This window comes from Lolium perenne, chromosome 1, assembly GCF_019359855.2.
Source record: "Lolium perenne isolate Kyuss_39 chromosome 1, Kyuss_2.0, whole genome shotgun sequence".
In the NCBI taxonomy this organism is placed as follows: Eukaryota; Viridiplantae; Streptophyta; class Magnoliopsida; order Poales; family Poaceae; genus Lolium; species Lolium perenne.
Genome location: NC_067244.2, coordinates 54,084,919 through 54,105,975, shown reverse-complemented (window position 1 = coordinate 54,105,975; position 21,057 = coordinate 54,084,919). Strand labels below are relative to the sequence as shown.

The 21,057-nt window shown below is 47.9% G+C and overlaps 3 protein-coding genes across 3 annotated transcripts; 2 read left to right on the top strand and 1 right to left on the bottom strand.

The window, feature by feature from the left end:
- The first annotated feature begins 762 nt into the window (after positions 1-762).
- Positions 763-9,646, top strand: LOC127292462 (uncharacterized). Its single transcript, XM_051321862.2, has 7 exons — positions 763-1,132; positions 1,221-1,447; positions 8,011-8,021; positions 8,242-8,402; positions 8,632-8,923; positions 9,016-9,182; positions 9,273-9,646. The coding sequence occupies exons 1-7, from the start codon at positions 1,102-1,104 to the stop codon at positions 9,425-9,427; spliced, it is 1,044 nt and encodes a 347-aa protein (XP_051177822.1). The 5' UTR covers positions 763-1,101; the 3' UTR covers positions 9,428-9,646.
- Positions 9,647-11,793: 2,147 nt separating this feature from the next.
- LOC127331206 (BTB/POZ and MATH domain-containing protein 2-like) lies at positions 11,794-12,210 on the top strand. Its single transcript, XM_071821844.1, has one exon. It carries the CDS (start codon positions 11,794-11,796, stop codon positions 12,208-12,210), a length of 417 nt encoding a protein of 138 aa, XP_071677945.1.
- A 496-nt stretch (positions 12,211-12,706) lies between these two features.
- LOC127292454 (GTP diphosphokinase CRSH1, chloroplastic) lies at positions 12,707-16,037 on the bottom strand. The gene is made up of 4 exons (XM_051321850.2): positions 15,544-16,037; positions 13,875-14,807; positions 13,152-13,430; positions 12,707-13,040 (listed from the first exon to the last, which is right to left on the bottom strand). The coding sequence occupies exons 1-4, from the start codon at positions 15,931-15,933 to the stop codon at positions 12,903-12,905; spliced, it is 1,740 nt and encodes a 579-aa protein (XP_051177810.1). The 5' UTR covers positions 15,934-16,037; the 3' UTR covers positions 12,707-12,902.
- Between the last annotated feature and the right edge of the window lie 5,020 nt (positions 16,038-21,057).

The following is a 21,057-nucleotide window of genomic DNA, read 5'->3' as shown; positions in this document are numbered from 1 at the left end:
GAAGATGGGCCGTCTCTTCTTGGGATTGGGTTGTCGCCCAGAGCCGCCTCGCGTGAGACGACCCGGGGTGAAGGTGGGAAGGGAGGAGAGGGGATGGGAGGGGTGGTGGTGGAGGGAGGGATAGGTGGCGGCGACGCTGGGAGGGTGGAGGGTGGGATATGTTCTTCTCTGTTGGAATGGGACGAGCCAGTTGCTTCCCCACAACGGCGCCCTACCTCTCCTTCCTCATTTTGTGCTCTTTCCTCCCCTCGCTCACCTCCACCACAGTGCTTCCCCCATCCGCGCCACTGCAGCTACTCCAATAAGAACGTGGTTGGGGATGCAGGGCATTGGAGGCCAGCACCAGAGCCCGGAGGCCTCAAGGCAGGCCGGGGATTGGAGGGTGGTCGGGTAGGCTCGATGCAGGGGACTGGAGGGCAACGCCGGAGGGTAAGGAAGATGAGAGAGGGCGGGGGTGGAGAAATAGGATGGGCTGTTTCATTATCGGTAGATAGAGAAAAGGTATTACCACAGGTTTAGAGTTTTCGGCAAAGGTGGCCTTTTTTTATGGAAACAGGGAATTGGACTCGCCTTGCGCAACCAACTGAACCGCGCAAGGGTCGAAACTTGCCATATCACATCTCCCCTTCCCCTCCATAAAACCCTCTTTGTGGCGGCTCAGGGTTCAAGCACCACACCAACGACCTCGGATAGCAAGACACCGCGCCGGCTGAGGTATGCTCCGCCACCACCCCCACTCCCTACCCCAGCTCTGCTAGCAAGACATACTACGCTCGATTCTGATTAGCTACTTCATGAGTTGAGTTTAAGGTTTCGTAATGCAATTTCTTGGCTTTGTGCATATGATGGGTTCATCAAGAGCGACACGTTTGTCAATTATTAATCTGCTTTGTTTGTGGAGCTCTTAATCTTCCTTCTTTCTTGGCAGTAATTATTATCTGTTTGAGATCTGCAGTTCTGTGCACCGGCTTATGAAGTGTTATTTTTGTTTCTAATGTGCACGGCTCTGTATGTTTTAACTATAAATTATTTGTTAAAAGGCATGGTGATTGATTTCGATTGCAGAGATATTCCTGTGGAGAGGAAGTGCAAGAGCTAGCTATGGGAAACTCATGTGCTACTGGCGCCTGCAGTAAGGATTTTTTATTATTAGGCAATAATAATCCGAGCCGCTATATGTTGTGATATTTTGACTCAATGGAAGAAAAATGTTGTTGCAGGAGGAGCAAAGAAGGGATCCGACCTGGCACCTTCTTCGGCGAAAGGAGGATTAAACCAGGGATCCGACGTGCCACCTCCTCCCGAGGGAGACGGAGCAAACCAGGTATCCGACGAGGCACCTTCAACCGCGGTGCAGAATACCTACAAGTGGAGGATCGATGGTTTCTCCTCGCTTGTTGAGAAGGGAAAAGGACCGACCTACTCCAATGTGTTTCAGATGAAGAAGGTGTTTACTTTACTAGATCAACTAGAGTAGCATCCGTGCGGGTAGACACTATATCTATATGTATACTGCAAGATCGGAGAGAGATCGAGAGAGGTATGGGAGACAAACCTTCTCCCTTCGAGGAGGAGCTCGAGCCGTTGTCCATGGGGACGGCGCGAGTGGCGTGAGCGTGCGGTGGCGGCGGTGGCAGAGCTTCCCGTGAGCACTGCGCTAGCCCTAGATCGGTAGGGAATGTAGGTGGGGTGACTGGCGGCGCGGTCAACCTCGTACCGTGTGCCCCGGCCCCCACCTCTTTATATAGCGCAGGTCACAGGGGCCCACCAACCATATGAGGGTTGGACGCCCCCGATCAGGGCGCGAACGAGGTCAAGGACTTGTTACCGATCCGTTGGAATCGGTGACGTGGAGATCATCCTAACATTCTCCCCCTTGATCTCAACTTTTCTTTTAACTTTATACTTTCACTTTATTCGTTTCATATTGGATTAGTTCATAGGGCATGTTTCATCGTCACAGCTCTATTGCCGATAGAATCAGACAGCCACAATGCACTTCTCTGTTTTGAAACAAATTCTTTTACTTTTGGGCCTCTTATGATCCAGGATAGGTAAGACTTTCCCTTAAACCCATGCCGGCTACGTGCTCCTTGAACACGCTGGGTGGTAAGCCTTTCGTTAGCGGATCCGCAAGCATATCTTTTGTCCTTATATGCTCGAGACTTATTGTTTGATCCTGGACCTTGTGTTTCACAACATAATACTTAACCTCAATCGGTTTCGTAGCATTACTCGACTTGTTGTTGTGAGCATAAAATACTGCAGGCTCATTGTCGCAGTACATCTTTAGTGGTTTGTCAATACAATCTACCACTTTCAAGTCGGGTATGAATTTCTTTAACCATAATGCCTGCCCCGTGGCTTCATAACATGCTATAAATTCTGCATACATCGTGGATGATGCAACTATGGTCTGTTTGGAGCTTCTCCACGAAATAGCTCCCCCTGCGAGGGTGAATACATATCCAGATGTGGATTTTCTATCATCTTTATCCCCCGCAAAATCTGCATCTGAATACCCTCTTATTTCTAGGGAATCAGATCTTCTGTATGTTAGCATGTAACTCTTTGTGCCTTTCACATAACGCAATGCCTTCTTTACCATTTTCCAGTGTTCGAAACCTGGATTTTCTTGATATCTACCGAGTACTCCGGTGATAAATGCTAAGTCAGGGCGAGTGCACACTTGTGCATACTGTAGGCTTCCAATAGCCGAAGCATATGGAACCGCTTTCATTTGATCGAGCTCGTATTGATTTTGGGGACTTTGATGGTTCCCAAAACTGTCGCCCTTGACTATAGGGGCAGGTGTGGCACTGCACTTGTGCATATTATACTTACTTAGAATCTTTTCTAAATAAGCCTTTTGCGATAGTCCTAATACTCCATTGTTTCTATCTCGGTGAATTTCTATGCCCAAAACATATGACGCTTCACCAAGATCTTTCATATCAAAATTTGAGGACAAGAACTTCTTTGTCTCTTGCAGTAGACTAACATCACTGCTGGCAAGCAGAATATCATCCACATACAAGATTAGGAAAATATATTTCCCACTTTTAAACTTTGCATAAACGCAATTGTCCTCAATATTTTCTTTAAATCCAAATCTCTTAATTGTTTCATTAAACTTTAGATACCACTGTCTGGAGGCTTGCTTTAATCCATAAATGGATTTCTTTAGGTGGCATCCCATTTCTTCCTTGCCTTCCATGATAAAACCCTTGGGTTGTTTCATGTAGACATTTTCTTCTAAATCCCCGTTTAGAAATGCCGTCTTTACATCCATTTGATGCAACTCTAAATCAAAATGTGCAACTAGTGCCATGATGATCCTGAAGGAATCCTTACATGAGACCGGAGAAAATGTCTCATTGTAATCTATCCCTTCTCTTTGTGTAAATCCTTTTGCCACAAGTCGTGCTTTATACTTTTCGACATTCCCATTGGAGTCATATTTTATTTTGTAGACCCATTTGCAGCCCTTGTTTTGGCTCCTTTAGGAATATTCTCTAAGTCCCAAACATTGTTGGTACTCATCGATCTCATTTCGTCTTCCATGGCCTCCACCCACTTTGATGAATCTGGGCTTCTCATGGCTTCTTCATATGAAGTGGGATCACCTTCCATATGAACTCTTTCTGTGTTGTAAACTTTGTAATCAGTCGAAATGGCTGATTTTCTAGCTCTTGTAGACCTTCTAGGGGCCACATTCTCTTGAGCATTCTGTTCCTCAACTTGTGGCTCAGCTTCTGGAGGTGGCTGTTGTTGCTCCCTTTCATGCTCAACAAATGGTTCATTCGTCTCCTGACGGACAGGTTCCGAATTTTCACTCATCGTTGTCATGGGTGGAGTCACAACAGGCGCTTGCACCACAATCGCAGGGATCGTCGGTACAGGTGCACATGGTAGCGCAAAAAATGGCTCCTGAGTCATCGGATTGGGTGCATGCACCCTCTTCTCCTCAAGATCAATTTTCCGAGCTACCATGCTCCCCCTCATCATTTCGTCCTCTAAGAAGACAGCATGTCTCGTTTCCACAAACTTTGTATATTTGTCTGGACAGTAGAAACGATAACCTTTTGACTTTTCAGGATAGCCAATAAAATGGCAACTGACTGTTTTGGTATCTAACTTTGCGATATTTGGATTGAATACTTTGGCCTCAGCAGGGCTCCCCCACACTTTCAGGTGGTTTAGAGAAGGCACTCTCCCTGTCCATAGCTCATACGGCGTTTTGGGCACCGATTTGCTTGGTACTCTGTTTAGAATGTGAATAGCGGTTTTTAACGCCTCAATCCACAATCCCAATGGTAGGGTGGAATAGCTCATCATACTGCGCACCATATCCATAAGGGTACGGTTGCGCCTTTCAGCTACCCCATTCTGCTGAGGTTCGCCCGGCATCGAGTACTGGGCGACTATTCCAGTCTCCTGTAGGAACCTTGCAAAAGGTCCAGGGACTTGGCCATATGGAGTATGTCGACCGTAGTACTCCCCTCCACGATCAGACCTGACTATCTTTATTCTTTTATCATGCTGATTTTCAACTTCAGCTTTGAATATTTTGAATTTATCCAACGCTTCTGTTCTTTCTTTTATTGGATAAATATAACCATATCGGGAGTAATCATCCGTGAATGTTATGAACGAATCATAGCCATCCACACTTTTCACCGGAAATGGTCCACATATATCGGTGTGAATTATTTCTAGTGTTGATGTGCTTCGATTTGCACCCTTTTTAATTTGCTTTACAAATTTTCCTTTAATGCAATCGATGCACTGTTCTATGTCTGAGAATTCTAATGGAGGAAGAATATCATTTTTAACGAGTCTTTCTATTCTCCCCCTCGAAATATGGCCTAGGCGACAGTGCCATAATTTCGATGATTCATCAGTTCTTTTTCTTTTCTTTCCTTCTGTTTCCGACGAGGATATTTGTTCATTCACTTTACACACAGACATTACTTTTTCACGCAAGGACAATAAATAAAGCTCATCATGGAGTATAGCAACCCCAACATAAGAATTATTACACCATATGGCACATTTGCCATGTCCAAAATAACATTGATAACTGTCTTTATCTAAGCGCGATACACTTATTAAATTTCTATGTATGGAAGGAACAAATAAGACATCTCTAAGCAGAATAGTCAAGCCATCAGCTAGCTCCAACAGGACGTCGCCAACAGCTTCAACTTCTGCTTGAATTCCATTCGCGACTTCAACGCATCCTTCGCCTCTTTTCGTAGTCCTCGTCGAATGGAATCCTCAGAAAGAATTTGCAACATGAACAGTTGCACCTGAATCAATCCACCAAGTAGATTTCGAAACTGTGTATACAGGGATTCATTTACAAAGGAAACTAAATTGTTACCTTTCTTTGCCATTAGTTCTTTCGAAAAGCAGGCGCAGTCTTTCTTGTAGTGCCCGATCTTCGACGGTGGAGACACCGATCTTTGTTCATCGGCAATGGCACAGGCTGGAACTTCTGCTGATGCTGCATTGGGGCTTTACCATATTGCTTTGAAGGAGAACCATTGTTGCTTGGTGTGAAGGGCCTTTTCTTGTTGTCCTTCACATAATTGATGGTACCTCCATTCTGTGCCTTGAGTCTATCCTCCTCTTGCACACACATGGCAATGGTCTTTTCAATGTCCCATTTCTCAGGACTCATGTTGTAATTGATGACAAAATTTTCAAACTGTTGTGGCAATGAAGCCATCACCAAGTGAACCAGAAGTGCAGGCTTCAGCTCCAGGTCAGCATCCATGGGCTTCAGCTTTGCAGCCATGTTGCTCATCCTGAGGATGTGCTCCCTGATGCCATGTGCACCTCCAGTATACTTTTCTGTCACCAGCTGCTTCAACAGCTGGGTTGCATATGTCTTTGAAGAACCAGTGAACTGGCTCTTTATCTTTTCTAGGTACTCCCCAGCGGAAGTACACTCTGTAATTGAGCCCACTATAGCGTTCTCAATTGTATTCTTTATGAAAGCCATGCACTTTTTGTTGGCAGTCTGCCACTGTCTGTTCTCTAGGGTGTAGGACATCTCCACAGGAGCATGGTCCCTTTTCTTTTTAGCCCATGCATCATCGGTATCCCCGTCGGCTCGACGGGGTCAGCAGGCTTGATGGGCTGCGGTGTGTCAACCACCCGGTCCACCTCAAAGACGCATTTAAGGCGAAATCCACCTTCTTCCTCCATTCTGTGTAGTTATCCCCTCTAAGGGTGGGAACATCCTTGATGCAGCTCATCAAGTAGAACCCTCCTGAAAACCACAAAGAAGTGAGAACAGTACAATTGCAAATTATAATCCAACGTTGGTCCGAATTAAAACATGCAACTGTTAATGCAAATAAAACTATATCACCGTTGGGCAGAAATAGAGATAAATGCACATATCATTGCTATTTGCAGCGGAAACTGTGAACTTTAAACTTTAAACTTTGAACTTTTCAGAGGCATTTCCTTTACTTTTTAATTTCTGAACAAATATTTCGTTGGTCCTATTTATTCAGAAAAAAATTAGACAAAATTTTGGCCAAAAATGACCCAAAACTGCCTAAAAAAAGCCTCTGTAATTAAACAAAAAACTGTGCAAAACTGTAAAAACAGCCTGTTACTGTTACTGCGCACGCGGCCCGCGGCCCAAGCGGCCTGCTCGCACGGAGCGGCATGCAGCAGACGCTGCGCCCACGCGGCCGAGCGGTGCACAGGCACGCTGCGCCTACGCGGCCTGCCAACGCGGCCCGCTAACGCGGCCTGCCCGCTGCCTGCCAGCGGCGCCCCACGCGGCCCGCACACGGTGCCCACGCGGCGGCCCTCTCGGCCGTCGGATTCGATCCGACGGTCCCCCTTCTGTTTCGGCCGGGATAAAAGGGTGGCCAACGGCCCAAACCCTAACCCAAAGGCCATTTTCCCCCCCCCGACCCCCTCTCTGTACTTTCCTCCGGCGGCTGAGCGACCGAGCGCCGCCCCTGGCAGCACGCCGGCGGCTGCGACGGCGCCGCCCGGCGGCTCCTCGCGCTCGCTCGGCAGCCCCACCGCCCCTTTTCTGGCGCGCACCGCCCGGCGCTCTCCGGCGGCTCGCAGTCGCGCCGCCCAGCAGCCTGGCCGACGGCGCCGCCCGCCCTTTTCTTTCTTTCCTCCACCAGATCCCGGCGCGGCGGCCAAGGAACGGAGGCAACAGCACACGCTAGCGGCGAGCCCCCCTGTCCCCTTTGCCGGCGGCGCGTGCACCCGAAAGTGGGCGCACCACCGTCAAAGGGCGCAGAGGTGGCTCCTTTTCCGCCGACGTTGCGTACTACGGTAAGCCGGGTAAGGCTCTTCTTTTCTTTGCCCCGCCTTGCTTGCGCAAGTGGAGTGGCTCTTCTTCCCGATGCCTCGGCATGCCGATGCGCATCGGGATCGAGAGGAGCGGCGCGGCCTTGCGGCGGCGCTAACTGTGCCGGCGAGCCCGAGGGCCTCGGCCGGTGTACTTTTCTTTGCATCAGGGAGGATCTAGGATTTCTCTTCTTTCTTTTCTACCCGAAAAATAAACACGAGATCTACATCTAGAAGCTGCTCTGATACCAATGTTTACTTTACTAGATCAACTAGAGTAGCATCCGTGCGGGTAGACACTATATCTATATGTATACTGCAAGATCGGAGAGAGATCGAGAGAGGTATGGGAGACAAACCTTCTCCCTTCGAGGAGGAGCTCGAGCCGTTGTCCATGGGGACGGCGCGAGTGGCGTGAGCGTGCGGTGGCGGCGGTGGCAGAGCTTCCCGTGAGCACTGCGCTAGCCCTAGATCGGTAGGGAATGTAGGTGGGGTGACTGGCGGCGCGGTCAACCTCGTACCGTGTGCCCCGGCCCCCACCTCTTTATATAGCGCAGGTCACAGGGGCCCACCAACCATATGAGGGTTGGACGCCCCCGATCAGGGCGCGAACGAGGTCAAGGACTTGTTACCGATCCGTTGGAATCGGTGACGTGGAGATCATCCTAACAGAAGGGGCTCAACTGGTACAACTATTAGTCTATTACCATGATGTTTCTTTTCATCAGCTATTATAACAGAGAGCTTGATGCATACAATGTTATGCACTTGTTTTTATCTGATTAATTAGTAATTAATATCCGGCAGTTCAGTAAAAGAAAGAAATTCTCTCACTTGCTTCTTTTCTATTCCTTTCTCTTGATTTTTTTTATTCTGAGGTGACCTTTCTCTTTATTTGATTCGCAGGCACTTGGTAGTGAACCTAAGGGACACAAAGAGTGGCGACCAGAATGAGTATGTTTCTCTTCAGCTTGAGTTGGCAAATGTGAGTCCGGACACGATCGTGGAGACAACTTTGAAGTTTTTGATATATGACCAGTTATTTGGAAAACACCATGAACAGCAAGGTACCTTAGGAAATTATTCTTCAAAAATAGTACAGGTTCTTCAACCTAGTATTTGGTGTATGTATCATCTTAATGCTTGTATGCGATTCCCTTCATTGAAAACAATCTAGTCAGCCGCTAGACTGAAAGTGTAAACTAACTGCTTCAGAAAACAAAAAACAACAGTTCTCCTCACAAGAGCATATCAGTTATTTGTTTCTGCCTTACGTTTTGAATATTTTGTTTGCAGTTAGCCACAATTTCGAGACAGGAAGCACATGCTCTGGAACCTCATGCATGATTCCTCTCGCGGCACTCAAGGAAAGGTCCTCCGGATTCCTGGTCAACAATAGCTGTGTTTTCGCGGTTGAGTTCATCACAGTTGTCGTTGCTAAAGCTAACGATACGTTAGAGGCGCTGTTTGTTCAGAAGACGAACAACGTCTGCAGTGAACCCCAAGTCTACACCTGGCACATTGAGGACTTCTTTGTGTTGAAGAATCCGAGCTGCTCTCCTGAGTTTGAGCTCTGTGGACACAAATGGTGATACTCACTGTCTTGAATTTAGTGCTTAAGATGACCCATAATTTTAACTATTAGTTATTGGTTTTATACAAAACTTACTGAATTTTCAGGTGCATCAGAATCTATCCATCTGGAGATGATGATACGAATGGGAACTACCTCTCCTTGTACGTGGTCAGGAACGGGCCGGATACACTGGACGAGAACTTGGCATACCTGATAGAGCAAACCATATCCATCAAAACCCAGGAAACTGGCAAGGGCCTGGCAAAAAAAGGTTGGCTCTTTCAAGCAATGCCCACGAGTTAAGATGGTAATTAGACTGTTATCATCACATTTCCTAACTAACACCTAGTTTTATCTTCAGGCCGGATCGAGTACTCGAACAAATGTACCTGTTGGGGATGGGAAAAGTTCATATCTCTAGAAGATTTCAAGGACCCGGCAAATGGTTATCTGGTGAAAACAAAGTGCTGCATCGAAGTTGAGGTTGCGGTTATTGGTTCCTCCAAGACGAAGTAGCTAGATTACTCGTAGCCTACGCGGATGCTTGTGTTAATGTGTGCTTATGCACTTAGCTTGAATTGCTATTCTGCCTCCGTATCTTCTCGTGTCGTTACAAGTCTATAAAACTGCAAAGACCCAAAGGAACATTCAGAAATGTGTATGTTTCTCAGGTTGCTGGTCATGTCTTTTTGGTGTAGTGCCATGATGAATGAATGGATACGCAAAATTAGCAGATGAGAACACGTATGGATTGTACCATATCTATTTCGGTTTGTTTGTAATGTGCCGGGTGACCTGCGTCATCATGAGCACCGAGGAGCCCCCCAAGAAGGTGCCCCTCCGATGGTGATTGTTCACATGACAGATGGTGCATCTTCGGGGAAGGAGGTTCTGGGCGAGCTTTCTTGCTCGTCTAGTGCCGACAGAGGGGAAGCTGAGATGTATCAAATTCCAGGGGACAGGGTGGTCTTTCGGTTGGTTTGATCAGCGGATGACACAATCTACTGCACCTTTTGAATGTAGTGCATAAAGTTTTAGACCTGAGTTCATGGCATGATCCTAAGTTAAACAAATATAACAGGCAAAAATCTCAATCATACACATTTCTCTGCCGCGAGCCGAAGCGGTTTCAGTTTCAGGTCTTGTCGAGGCCGGGGAACCGACGCGTTTCTCTCGCCACAAACGCGTGCAGTTTTACTGAGCACTCGTTGTTGCCTTGTTGGCCGCTTTGATCCGATCCAATCCATCATGCCGTCGGCCGCAGGCGGGCCTTCTCGCGTCGTTCGCCAAGTCTGCAAGTCGTCGCGCTCCTCCATCCTGGCCTTCGCCGGCGCGGACAGCGGCCGCCTCCGTCGCCAGTTCCAAGACCCCAAGTATATAGGGCACCACCTTCGGCACCGGCGAGTCCTAGTCCTGGACGCGGACGCAGTGCTGGGCCGCCGGCCTTCTCCCGTGGTGGTGCCGCCGTCGGATATCCTGCAGCTGTTCGCCGACCTCCTCCTAACCAAGGAGGGCGCCGACGTGGCGTTCGAGGCCGGCGGCGAGACGTTCGCCGCGCACCGGTGCGTGCTCGCCGCCCGGTCATGAAGGAAGGTACGGCGACGTCCGGCGTCATTAAGGTAGATGACATGGAGGCGCCGGTGTTCGAGACATTACTCAAGGCATCTCCAGCGGCGCGACGCAAACGGACGTTGAGACGTTGAGCGACCGTTTGCGTCCGCTTAGACCGGAAATGCGTCTGGCACCACCTCCAGCGGGGCGACGCAAAGTGATCAGACCATCCGCGGAGACGTAAACCTGGCCTAAATATGCGTCAGGTATGCGTCTCCACGGACGCTCGTCCGCTCGCGTCCCCACGGGCCCTCATGGCAGCGGCCTAGGATCGATCGGCCTCGAATTCACAACGCACGCCAGTGTGGCAACCGCGGCGACCAACCGCCGCAATGAAGCGCCGAACCACCGCGGAAGAGCAACCGCCGGCCTCTTCGTTATACACGCCGCCGTTAATCCGCGCACATTATAACCCCCACGTCTACGGTAATTTAAGTTCAACCGCCTCCTTCTTCTTCCTCTTCTTCTTCTTCTCCAACACCGGCACGCCATGAGCGACTACACGCTGCCGTCTGACTCGGAGAGCGAGGGCAAGTCGTCCGGATTCCTGCATTGGTGGGAATCCCCGGCGATGCCAAGCGATCCGGGCTCCACGCCCAGCTACCCTGCCTCCACACCGAGTGAGGACGAGGAGGACGGAGGCGGCAATGGCAGCGAAGGCCAGGAGGAGGACGGAGGCGGCGCTGCTAGCGACACCGACGACGAGGAGGAGGGCCAGGAGGAGGAGGAGGACTCCGACAGCAAGTTCGCCCGGTTGGAGGTGCAGGAGGCGGCAGACGACAAGGCGGTGGCAAGGAAGAAGTCCAGGGCGCTGGCGCGGGCGGCGCGTCGTCGTCCGTTCACCGACGACGACGACGAAGACGTCATTTCTTCCAGTTTCAACTCCTCGACGGACGCGTTGTCCTCCAGTTCCGACGAGGAGATGACAATCAAGAGGCGCAGGAGTTTCCACAACGACGACGAGGCAGGGCCTTCTAACAAGAAGGCCAAAAAATAGTTTTAGTTTATATGTTTTTAAATTTCTTCTTCTTTCGATTGAAGTATCCGGTTAATTGTTTAGGCTATAATCTATTCGATTGGACCAACATGACACCATGAGTACAACTTTTTCGCGTTTAAAACTTGATCATTCAACAAAATTGAAAAGAAGTAGCACAAAAAAAAAACAGTTGCATGTCCAAAATGCGTCGGACCGCTGGAGGTAGCCCCCGACGCAAACGAACATTTCGCCCCTCCCGGTCATTTTAGCGTCCGCCAGGCGACGCGAACGGATGCGAGCGGACAATTTCAGCGTCCGAAATGTGTCGCGCCGCTGGAGATGCCCTAAGTTCATCTACACCGACTCGAACACCGACTCGCTGCTGCCGGACTTGGAGGAGAAGGACGGGCACGTTCGAGATGTGGCGACGTGGCAGCACTTGCTGGTCGCCGCAGACAGGTATGATCTCGGGCGGCTGAGGCTGATGTGCGAAGAGAGGCTGTGCGAGTATATCGACCTGAGCACGGCGACGACCATCCTGGCGCTGGCTGAGCAGCACCACTGCTGCAGGTGGAAGGAGGCGTGCTTGGAGTTCCTCGAGTGTCCGGCCAACCTGAAGAAAGTTATTGCCATCGACGGTTTGGACCATCTAACTGTCTGCTGCCCCTCTGTTCTCAATGATCTCATCGGCAAGCTTGTTGCGCTTTGAAAGAATTTATTTTTGAAGGTATTTTAATTATGCAATTGCTAAGTGTGTAACAATAAACTATGTAACTGCTAATATTCTACAATGACATGTCTATGGAAAATGGCGGTGAAGGAGTATTATTCCGTGAAGAAGTCAGATAAGTTGTACATATTGGCCTAATTTTAGAATGTATGCACTAGAGCTTGAAGAAAAACTAATCTCTCTGGTTCAAAATAATTGCCCAAAAATGGATGTATCTACATCCATTAATTATTTTGAAGGACTAGTTTCTTTTAAGTTCATTGACTTCCTACAGAAGGGGTAACAAACAAAACCCATATCAGCAATAATTATGTTCTAGTCATGGTCGGTAGTGCACACAGCGAAATATAATATCAAACTTTAGTGTTCTCCATGGTTACTATCCGTCAGAGATGTACAGATGTACTGAGGAAGTAAGCAACACAAACAGCGGCAATACCACCTGTACAAAGTTAGAAATATACAGCACAGCTAGTTTCTGGCCCAGTATGGACAACAACCTTAACTTTCTCATATTTGTGCTCTACACATCTGCATACAATCAGCAAGTATGTACATTCAATTAATGGTGTAATCACATCACAATGCAGTATACACCAACCTCAAAACTACAACATGGTGGCGATCCGTTTTAGTTCCGTTCAGTTCCTTCAATGTAAGGTCCGTATATTTCAGCTCACAAGCAGTTTGTCGCCCAGCTCCTTGCGGTAGAAGTGGATGAGACCTGCGCTGTCAATCGTCCGCAGCTTATCCTTCAGTATCTTTGTGTAGTGGTCATCCCTGTCCTCCAAGCTTCTCATCAATTCAACCTAATAAGCCAGAAACAATTCATATATCAGAAATCTGTGTGCCCTGAAGGAAAATTTCGAAAATACAACGGTGGAAGGATAATTCGCCACAGCTGTAAAACTTGCACACACCTGTCTCTGGAATGACTCGAATTCATCAAAGCTGAGGGAACCGTCACTGTTTGCATCAAGGAGATGCATCAGCGCCATCGCATCCTCACCCTCCGCACCGAGATCTTCCATCACCTCTGTGAGCTCCTCGATACTGATCCTTCCGTCCCCATTTTTGTCTAGAAGGCAGAAAGCCTGGTTTTTGCACTCGCCTCCCTGGTGATCACTGGCTGGGAGGTCACGAAGGCGCAGAGCTGCTAACTCTGCCGCGGCCAACATAATAGCCTTAAGTCTTTTACCCTGCAAAAAATGGAAGTGATGCATATTCTTAATCATGCCAGAAATAATCTTTTATTTTATTCGCAAGAAAAGGTATAAGAATGATGTTCCAAAACTTCAAGATAAAACCTTATTTCATGATCAAACTAGTAGTCAGTGTATCAGTTGGGAACATATACCATCTAAGTTGTCAGCTCTGAACTAATCCAGGGACAACTTCAGCAGATCCTAGATATGTCATTTTAAGACCCAGGGACAACTTCAGTAAGAAGGCTAGTATCCAAGATCTATTGTAGGCATATCTTGGAGAAAGCAACATTATACATAACCCATCAAGCCTATGTGTTTAGATACTTTGGAAACTTGGTTCGATAAAACAGCTTACCTATTATTCAGTGTCTTGCTAGGTCCATTTGGGTGTACTCTAAATGAAGTAACAGATTGAGAATTAGGCAGATGGGTTACCTCTCCAGGATCAGTAAGACCACCCTTGTAGAGAGAGTGGGACGCTTCTCCACCAATAGCAATCCTGTGCATCTCATTGGTGCGTATTTGTATCTCCATAAGCGGCCTCGTCTTCCCTGGTTCACTTACATCGACTGCCACATGCAGGCTCTGGTAGCCATTTCTTTTTGGCTGTGTGACATAATCCTTTGTCCTTCCTGGCACTTCCTTCAACAGAGCCCGAATGATTTCATGTGTCCTGTGACAGGCCCTGGGCCCCCAATCAGATAAACCACCATCGCATCGAGGGTCCAAGATTATCCGTAGACCAAGTATGTCATTTACTTCTTCTGGTTTCCGGCCATCTTTTACCAACTTCTTCATAGTACTGAAACGGCTTTTGTATCTCCCTTCGACTGAGATATCCTGCACAATTCTGTTTAGCTCATCATCGGATTTCAGTGCCTGAAGCAATTGTGCCTTGTATGCCTTTATCAAGAGCTTGCACTCGGCTTCTCGATTCCTCAACCATTGATCGACATGGTCATATGACTGAGGAAACAAGTACCTAAATGAAAGATCCTCTAACTCTAGCGACAGATTACCAGCACCGACAGCATGAGCAAGTGGAGCATATATCTTCATTACTTCAAGAGATTTAATCCGCTGAAGATGCTTGGGGAGGTACTGAAGATGTCTCATTGTATCGAGCTTCAGAGAAAGCTCCAAAATTACCGCCCGTATGTCATAGTACGAAAGAAAAAACTTTCTCAGCGTGCTCGCACTCTCATCATCCAATACATCAACCTTAGAAGGAGCAACCTTAAGCCTTAAGCTCTCGTGCAGTAAATCCGCTATGCCGATCCCAATTTGAGCCTCTACATCCTGCATGCTTATAGTTCCTGCATCAAGTGCTTTCCTCAGTATGCCGGCTGACATAACTTCAGCATCCATCTGCCCACATGCATACAATCAGAACTAAACATGACAGCTTAAGAGCAGATAGATAAACCTTTTCATGCTTAACTGCATTATGGCACAAAGCAGTGCAAATATATCTTATGAATCGCCAATGGAGGAGAGATTAGAAATTGGTAAAAGAGCTGAATGGTAAACCAAAGGATAACTTGTCCAACAAAGGTTCTGACCAAAAGTACTGTCAGAGGATAGTGTCTTCAACTCATGAGCAATAAAACGGAAACCAAACAACAGCGGTCAATGACATAAAACTAAACAAGCATATTTTTGCCCTCAGTTTAGAAGGTCGTGTTACTGGAGTGTGGAAAAATGATGGCAATTACTGCCGTGGCTGGAAAATTGATTTTCCTTTGGCCTGCCTTCTAATTGCTGTAAACAATATTATCCGGTGACTTCTTTGGTTGCATTCAGCATCAAAACACTGAAGTGCACGGGAATATATTTCAGAAGGAGTTCAGTTACTTCGGGAGTCGCTGACATTAAAATGGAGGGAACTTAACCATCTAAGTGATGGAATGAACTTATGCATATAACCAAATTCGGGGAATCAAACTATCCATGGTTTAGTAGGTAGGCACAGTTGTTGTTTCGAGTAGCAAACACGACACTCTCATAAAGGAAATGAACAACAGCCAAGAATGCCACAATTAAGAGGCTACAAATTACTAAACCCTGCTAGTTCACACACATGAACACGAAATTCAATCCGCACCTGGAGGTCGGCGAGGGTCGCGGCCACCGCAAGGGCTCGCGTGAGGGCCCGGCCGCCGTCGCCGTCGCGGAGGGCGGGGAGGGCCAGCTTGAGCGCGCGGAAGAGCAGGCGCGACGAGGAGGTGGTCGCCAGGCCCTCCCCCATCCTACCCGTGAGCTCGTTGAACACGCCCACAAGCTCCGCCACCAGCCGCCCTCCTCCCTCCGCCGGGGTCGACAGCGACGACGACGAGGAGGTGGACGGGGCGGACGAGGAAGAGAAAGCAACGGAGGCAAGGAGGCGCAGGCGGTGCGAGTTGGGGCGTGGCCGCAGGCCGAGGCCCAAGCGGTGCCGGTGCTGGTGGCGGCCGGCGGGGACGGCCGCCGCGGCAGCGGTCGCGGCGGTCGCCATGGAGTGGGGCCCGGTCCTCTCGGCCGTGGATGGATTGCAGGCCACTGGCTCGCGAGTTGCCACGTCGGATTTCTTCTCCGCGCGGGAACAGACGGGGATTTTTTGTTTTTCAGTTTATACCCCAAGTGCAGTTCATATTTTGTAGTACCGTATTTGAAAAATGATGGAAAAAAAAAACTGCGAGTGCGCCAGATATCAAAACGTGTCCATAATCTTTACTATTAAATTGCAATAGGTGGCTGCCTGGTGTCACAGCTGGGCCAGATTTATCTGGGCCAAAAAAAGCGACCCAACACGCGACCCACTCACGTGGTTTGTAATTGTAGACGAGATGCTTTGAGTCGGGCTACTATTAGCAAAAAAACGCATCCTCCCCTAACGGGCTACCAAATCTTATCCTCACGTACACCTCCACTTTATCCCGTATCCCTTGACCACACATGGTCTCTGCCTGAAACTACGATCGGAAGCAAGCATCGCTGGGAGGAAAAGAGGAGGAGGAGGCCGCCGAGCACGGAGCCGCGCAGGATCTTGCCGTTGCCGCACGGCCGTCGCTGAGCACGAGGAAGCGCGGGAGCCGGTCGTCGCCACACGACCGCCGCCGAGCACGCAGCTCGCGACGGAGTCCCCGACGAGCATGGCCGCCGCCTAGCACGAGTCCGCGCCGAGTCCGCCATCGTTGCACGGCGCCGCTGCTGTGGAGCTGCGGGAGGCGGCTGCCGACTAGCATGCAACAGCGGGGAGGCCGTCGCCGCAGCCGACCACGAGCTGCGGTGGAGGCCGCCTCCTAGCACATCGAGCCATTGCCTCTAGGAGTTGTATACGGTGTACCTATCATCCTCTTGATTTTTTGCTGATATAACAACTTGATTTCTGCGTGTGAACCAGTGGATGATGGATTCCTTGCAATGCAGGTACATAATTTTGAAGTCTAGAACCTAGCAATTAGACTAATTAAACTTGCAATTCGGCTTAAAATTTCCTTCCGTTCAGTACCTAATTAGCATGGAAATTATAGTATTAACAATTGAACCTGGTGATTGGCCCTAATTAATCAGGAAACTACGAGTAAATAATGCGTTAATTGAAGTGAAACTAGGAGTAAATAATCAGGAAACTAGGGAGCCTATGGTCAGCCCACGACCCGACCTGCTCCACACGAAGTTGGGGGCTGCAGTGCCCGCGGACCGGCGCATGGCGCTTGCTACTTCCCAAGGCAATGGCAGCAATGACCTGGGGTCGGCCACAGTACGTGTGGCCTCACTACTCACTACAAAGCCACAAAAGTGATTTGGGGAATAAATTTAGGGTACGTTTGGTTTAAGCCCACGCCTGCCCCATCAAATTTTGGGCATGACCGAAATTTTGGCGAAGGAATCATGCGCCCAGAGTTTGCCCATGGTTGGCAAGAAAATGAACTACAACGCTTTGGGTGAGTTGGGCTAGCCAATAATTTGGGAGTCGACCAAACAACAGCCTAGCGATAAGCACGTACCAAAATTTTGGTAGGACCAGCATTAGCTAAGAATCAAACATACCCTTATAGTCGGCGCCGCATATGAGAGAAGGTAAAAGCATGTCCTTTTAAGACTGCAGTTAAGACCATGTATTTTAGTTCCTGGCTAGACAGGGTAAACCTTGTGTTCTTGAGTGTGAGATGAATGGTGAACATCATTTTTCCTTTATATTCTTCAAGCGTGTGTTATTTGGAGCACACAAAATTTCTACCCTTGTCATAACGTGTATTTCTACGCTGAGTGGTACCAAAAAGAATTTATTTTATGTGATGGCCGGTGAAATCGATGACCTTGTGCAGCGAACCATACATGAGCGGCGGTGGCAGCGGTAGGCAAGGGCGTCATGAGCCAATTCAAGGGCCTCGCGTGGAGACATCTCCTCGTTAGAGGGATGCTCAGGAGAGGCTCGAGCGAGGGCCCCGCTCATCGCGCGGTAGCCGCCCGAACCTGAGCAGCGATGCCATCTAGGAATTCTCCATCTGATGGTCTCCTGCTAGAGCTGCTGCTTCCGGCGTCCTCCACGACCTTTTTTGTAGAATGTATGCCTCGTCTCCGACCTGCTGCTGCCTGTCCCGCAGGCCTCTCAGCACCAAATCGTTTTTTTAAAGAAAATTAAGTTATTTTTCTTCCGCCGCAACGCGCGGGCATAGTGCTAGTATCTTTACTATTATTAAATTGTAATAGGTGGCTGCCTGGTGTCACAAACGGGCCAAAACGTGTTATTTCTAGGCCCAACATAATAATCACCTGTCCCCGTCAGTTTCCTTAAACGTACCCGTCGCTCCAACTCTGAGTTGGGCACAACTAACGTGTTGATGCCCGATCTCCGTGTACACGGTGTCCATGCTAGAGTCCGTGTACAACACCGACGCTCCATGGTTCTAAAGCCTCCTCCAATCCAATCAGATCGAGCCATAGATTTCCAGATGTTAAAGAAGGGTGTCTGTGAAAACGAGGTGTCGAGATTTCGAGATATCAAAGAGGTCCCGTGATGGAGAACGGCGAAACCTCTATGACGCCGGTTCCTATGGCCGGCTTTGCCGCTGGATCGCCTGGGTGACTTGAACTCCGCGCAGTCTGCTGTCTGCCTCCCGGACGGTACCGTCTTGGACGTCGCCAAGAAGATGCTGCTCCGTCCGCGTATTTCAAAAGACGAGGGGTTTATGCTACAGCACCGACGACGCCGGGCGGTCCGGGTGGTGCTTTGTGGTCAACGGATTTTCCGGCGCCGTTACGCCTGCTCCGATCTGGCCACCATGCGATCGCTGAACGACAGTTCGTCCGTCCGCCGTCAGCGCCGCGCGACCTGATGTCAACCTATCGATAGAGGCATGGGCGTGCCGGCCAGGTCTGCTGATGCCTCGTACATGATGGTACGCTTTTGCGTAAGTGTACATAAACTGTATACTGTTTAAACCGTACAAAATGGTTCTCCTGGCTAAGACAAATATGGTCAATGTTTCTTTTAGTAACAGGCATATAAAATGTCCAGCTTTAAATTAAAAACCCCCTTAGATTCCTTATAAGCCACAACATGATAGGGAAGCCTGTTAAGCTTCATGCACTAGCCACTTGAACCAAAAGTCCGAACTGATGAAAAGGGCTAGGCAATCCACATATACACTTCACAACACCCCCACTCGCGTGTGACGGGAGAGGAGAAAGTCAACACGTGAAAGAAGAAGAGCACACCGAAACAGCGGTGGCTAAAGAGGGGGGCAACAGCAATTTTTAGGCTTAATTACGAAAACCATGTGAAAGCCAGGATTTGAACTCAAGACCGGGGGCTCTGATACCATGTTAAGCTTCATGCACTAGCCACTTGAACCAAAAGTCCGAACTGATGAAAAGGGCTAGGCAATCCACATATACACTTCACAACAAAGCCAACACACTTCAACACGACATGATTACGTGGCCCAAGCTGAAGGAGCCCGTGATGCGACTATCTGGAGAAGATGAAGTGCAGAGATAATCATATCAGTTATGTTAAGCTTCATGCACTAGCCACTTGAACCAAAAGTCCGAACTGATGGAAAGGGCTAGGCAATCCACATATACACTTCACAACACCCCCACTCGCGTGTGACGGGAGAAGAGAAAGTCAACACGTGAAAGAAGAAGAGCACACCGAAACAGCGGTGGCTAAACAGAGGGGCAACAGCAATTTTTAGGCTTAATTGCGAAAACCATGTGAAAGTCAGGATTTGAACTTGAGACCTGGGGCTCTGATACCATGTTAAGCTTCATGCACTAGCCACTTGAACCAAAAGTCCAAATTGATGGAAAGGGCTAGGCAATCCACATATACACTTCACAACAAGTTACACGTCCTCAGTTTGCTTGAGAAGAGGTCGCCACTGCTCCATAAATAAATTATCTTTACAAAAACAATCAGGGCTTCTTTGATTCAAAGGATTTGCATAGGAATTGTGTAGGATTTGGTTTCTATGGGAAAAATTCCTATACATGTTATTTGATTCATAGGAACATATCCTGTAGGAAAAATTCCTATAGGAATCTTGTAGTGTAATTCGTATAGGAAAAAAGCATTAGGGCTCCTTTGATTCATAGGATAGGAAAATCATAGGAATAGGAAAAGTGTAGGATTGGAATGACATGGCTACTTGAATCCTATGGAAAGATGAAGTGTGTTTGATTGTAGCAAAGGAAATTTTCCATGAGGTCATACCTCATGTTTTTTTTCCTATAGGATTTACACTACAAGATTCCTATAGGATTAGGGCTCCTTTGATTCATAGGATTGATATAGGAATTATGTAGGAATTGAATCCTATAGGAAATTTTCCTATACAAGTCATTTGATTCATAGGAACATATCATATAGGAATTATTCCTATAGGAATCTTGTAGTACAAATCCTATAGGAAAAAAACATTAGCTCATACCTCATGGAAAAATTCCTTTGCTACAATCAAAGACATACCATATTCCTATAGGATTCAACTTAGCATAACATTTCAATCCTACAACTTTCCTATTCCTACACTCTTCATATTTCTATGAATCAAAGGAGCCCTTAATTCCTATAGGATATGTTCCTATGAATCAAACAACATGTGTAGTAAATTTTCCTATAGGATTAAAATCCTATACTATTCCTATGCAATTCCTATGAATCAAAGGAGCCCTTAGCTCATACCTCATGGAAAAATTCCTTTGCTACAATCAAACAAACTTCATCTTCCTATAGGTTTCAAGTAGACATGCCATTCCAATCCTATACCTTTCATATTCCTATGTTTTTCCTATCCTTTAAATCAAAGGAGCCCTCAGCAGGTTGGCAAGGGAAAGTGGCTTCAATAGAGAGATTATTTATTGTAGTTGAGAGCTTCGAGCTCTGAGTTGCGAAAAGAAACCAAATGAGCTTCCTTACTTTGACATGAAGGTTATGGAGAATTTGAGTGAATTGGGAGAAGGAGGCAGGGTTCCACTGAACCCTAAACATCTCCCTAATATCACTCCACATAAATTTGGCTAACACACAGTTAAAGAAAATATGGTCCGCGTTTTCAATTTGACCACACATGACACACTATCCATTAGTCGGCACATGCCTCTTGTTGATATGTTTCACTTGAAGGGA

Bases quoted from the DNA above. Each gene is read 5' to 3' on its own strand.
- LOC127292454 (XM_051321850.2), bottom strand. From the start codon at position 15,933: ATGGCGACCGCCGCGACCGCTGCCGCGGCGGCCGTCCCCGCCGGCCGC. The intron at 14,808-15,543 runs GTGCGGATTGAA...GCATGTGGGCAG, and splicing joins CGACCCTCGCCGACCTCCAG to ATGGATGCTGAAGTTATGTC. The intron at 13,041-13,151 runs GTGTGTGCAAGT...CTGGCTTATTAG, and splicing joins TCGAGTCATTCCAGAGACAG to GTTGAATTGATGAGAAGCTT.
- LOC127331206 (XM_071821844.1), top strand. From the start codon at position 11,794: ATGCGAGCGGACAATTTCAGCGTCCGAAATGTGTCGCGCCGCTGGAGA.
- LOC127292462 (XM_051321862.2), top strand. From the start codon at position 1,102: ATGGGAAACTCATGTGCTACTGGCGCCTGCA. The intron at 8,403-8,631 runs GTACCTTAGGAA...TTTTGTTTGCAG, and splicing joins AAAACACCATGAACAGCAAG to TTAGCCACAATTTCGAGACA. The intron at 9,183-9,272 runs GTTGGCTCTTTC...TTTTATCTTCAG, and splicing joins CAAGGGCCTGGCAAAAAAAG to GCCGGATCGAGTACTCGAAC.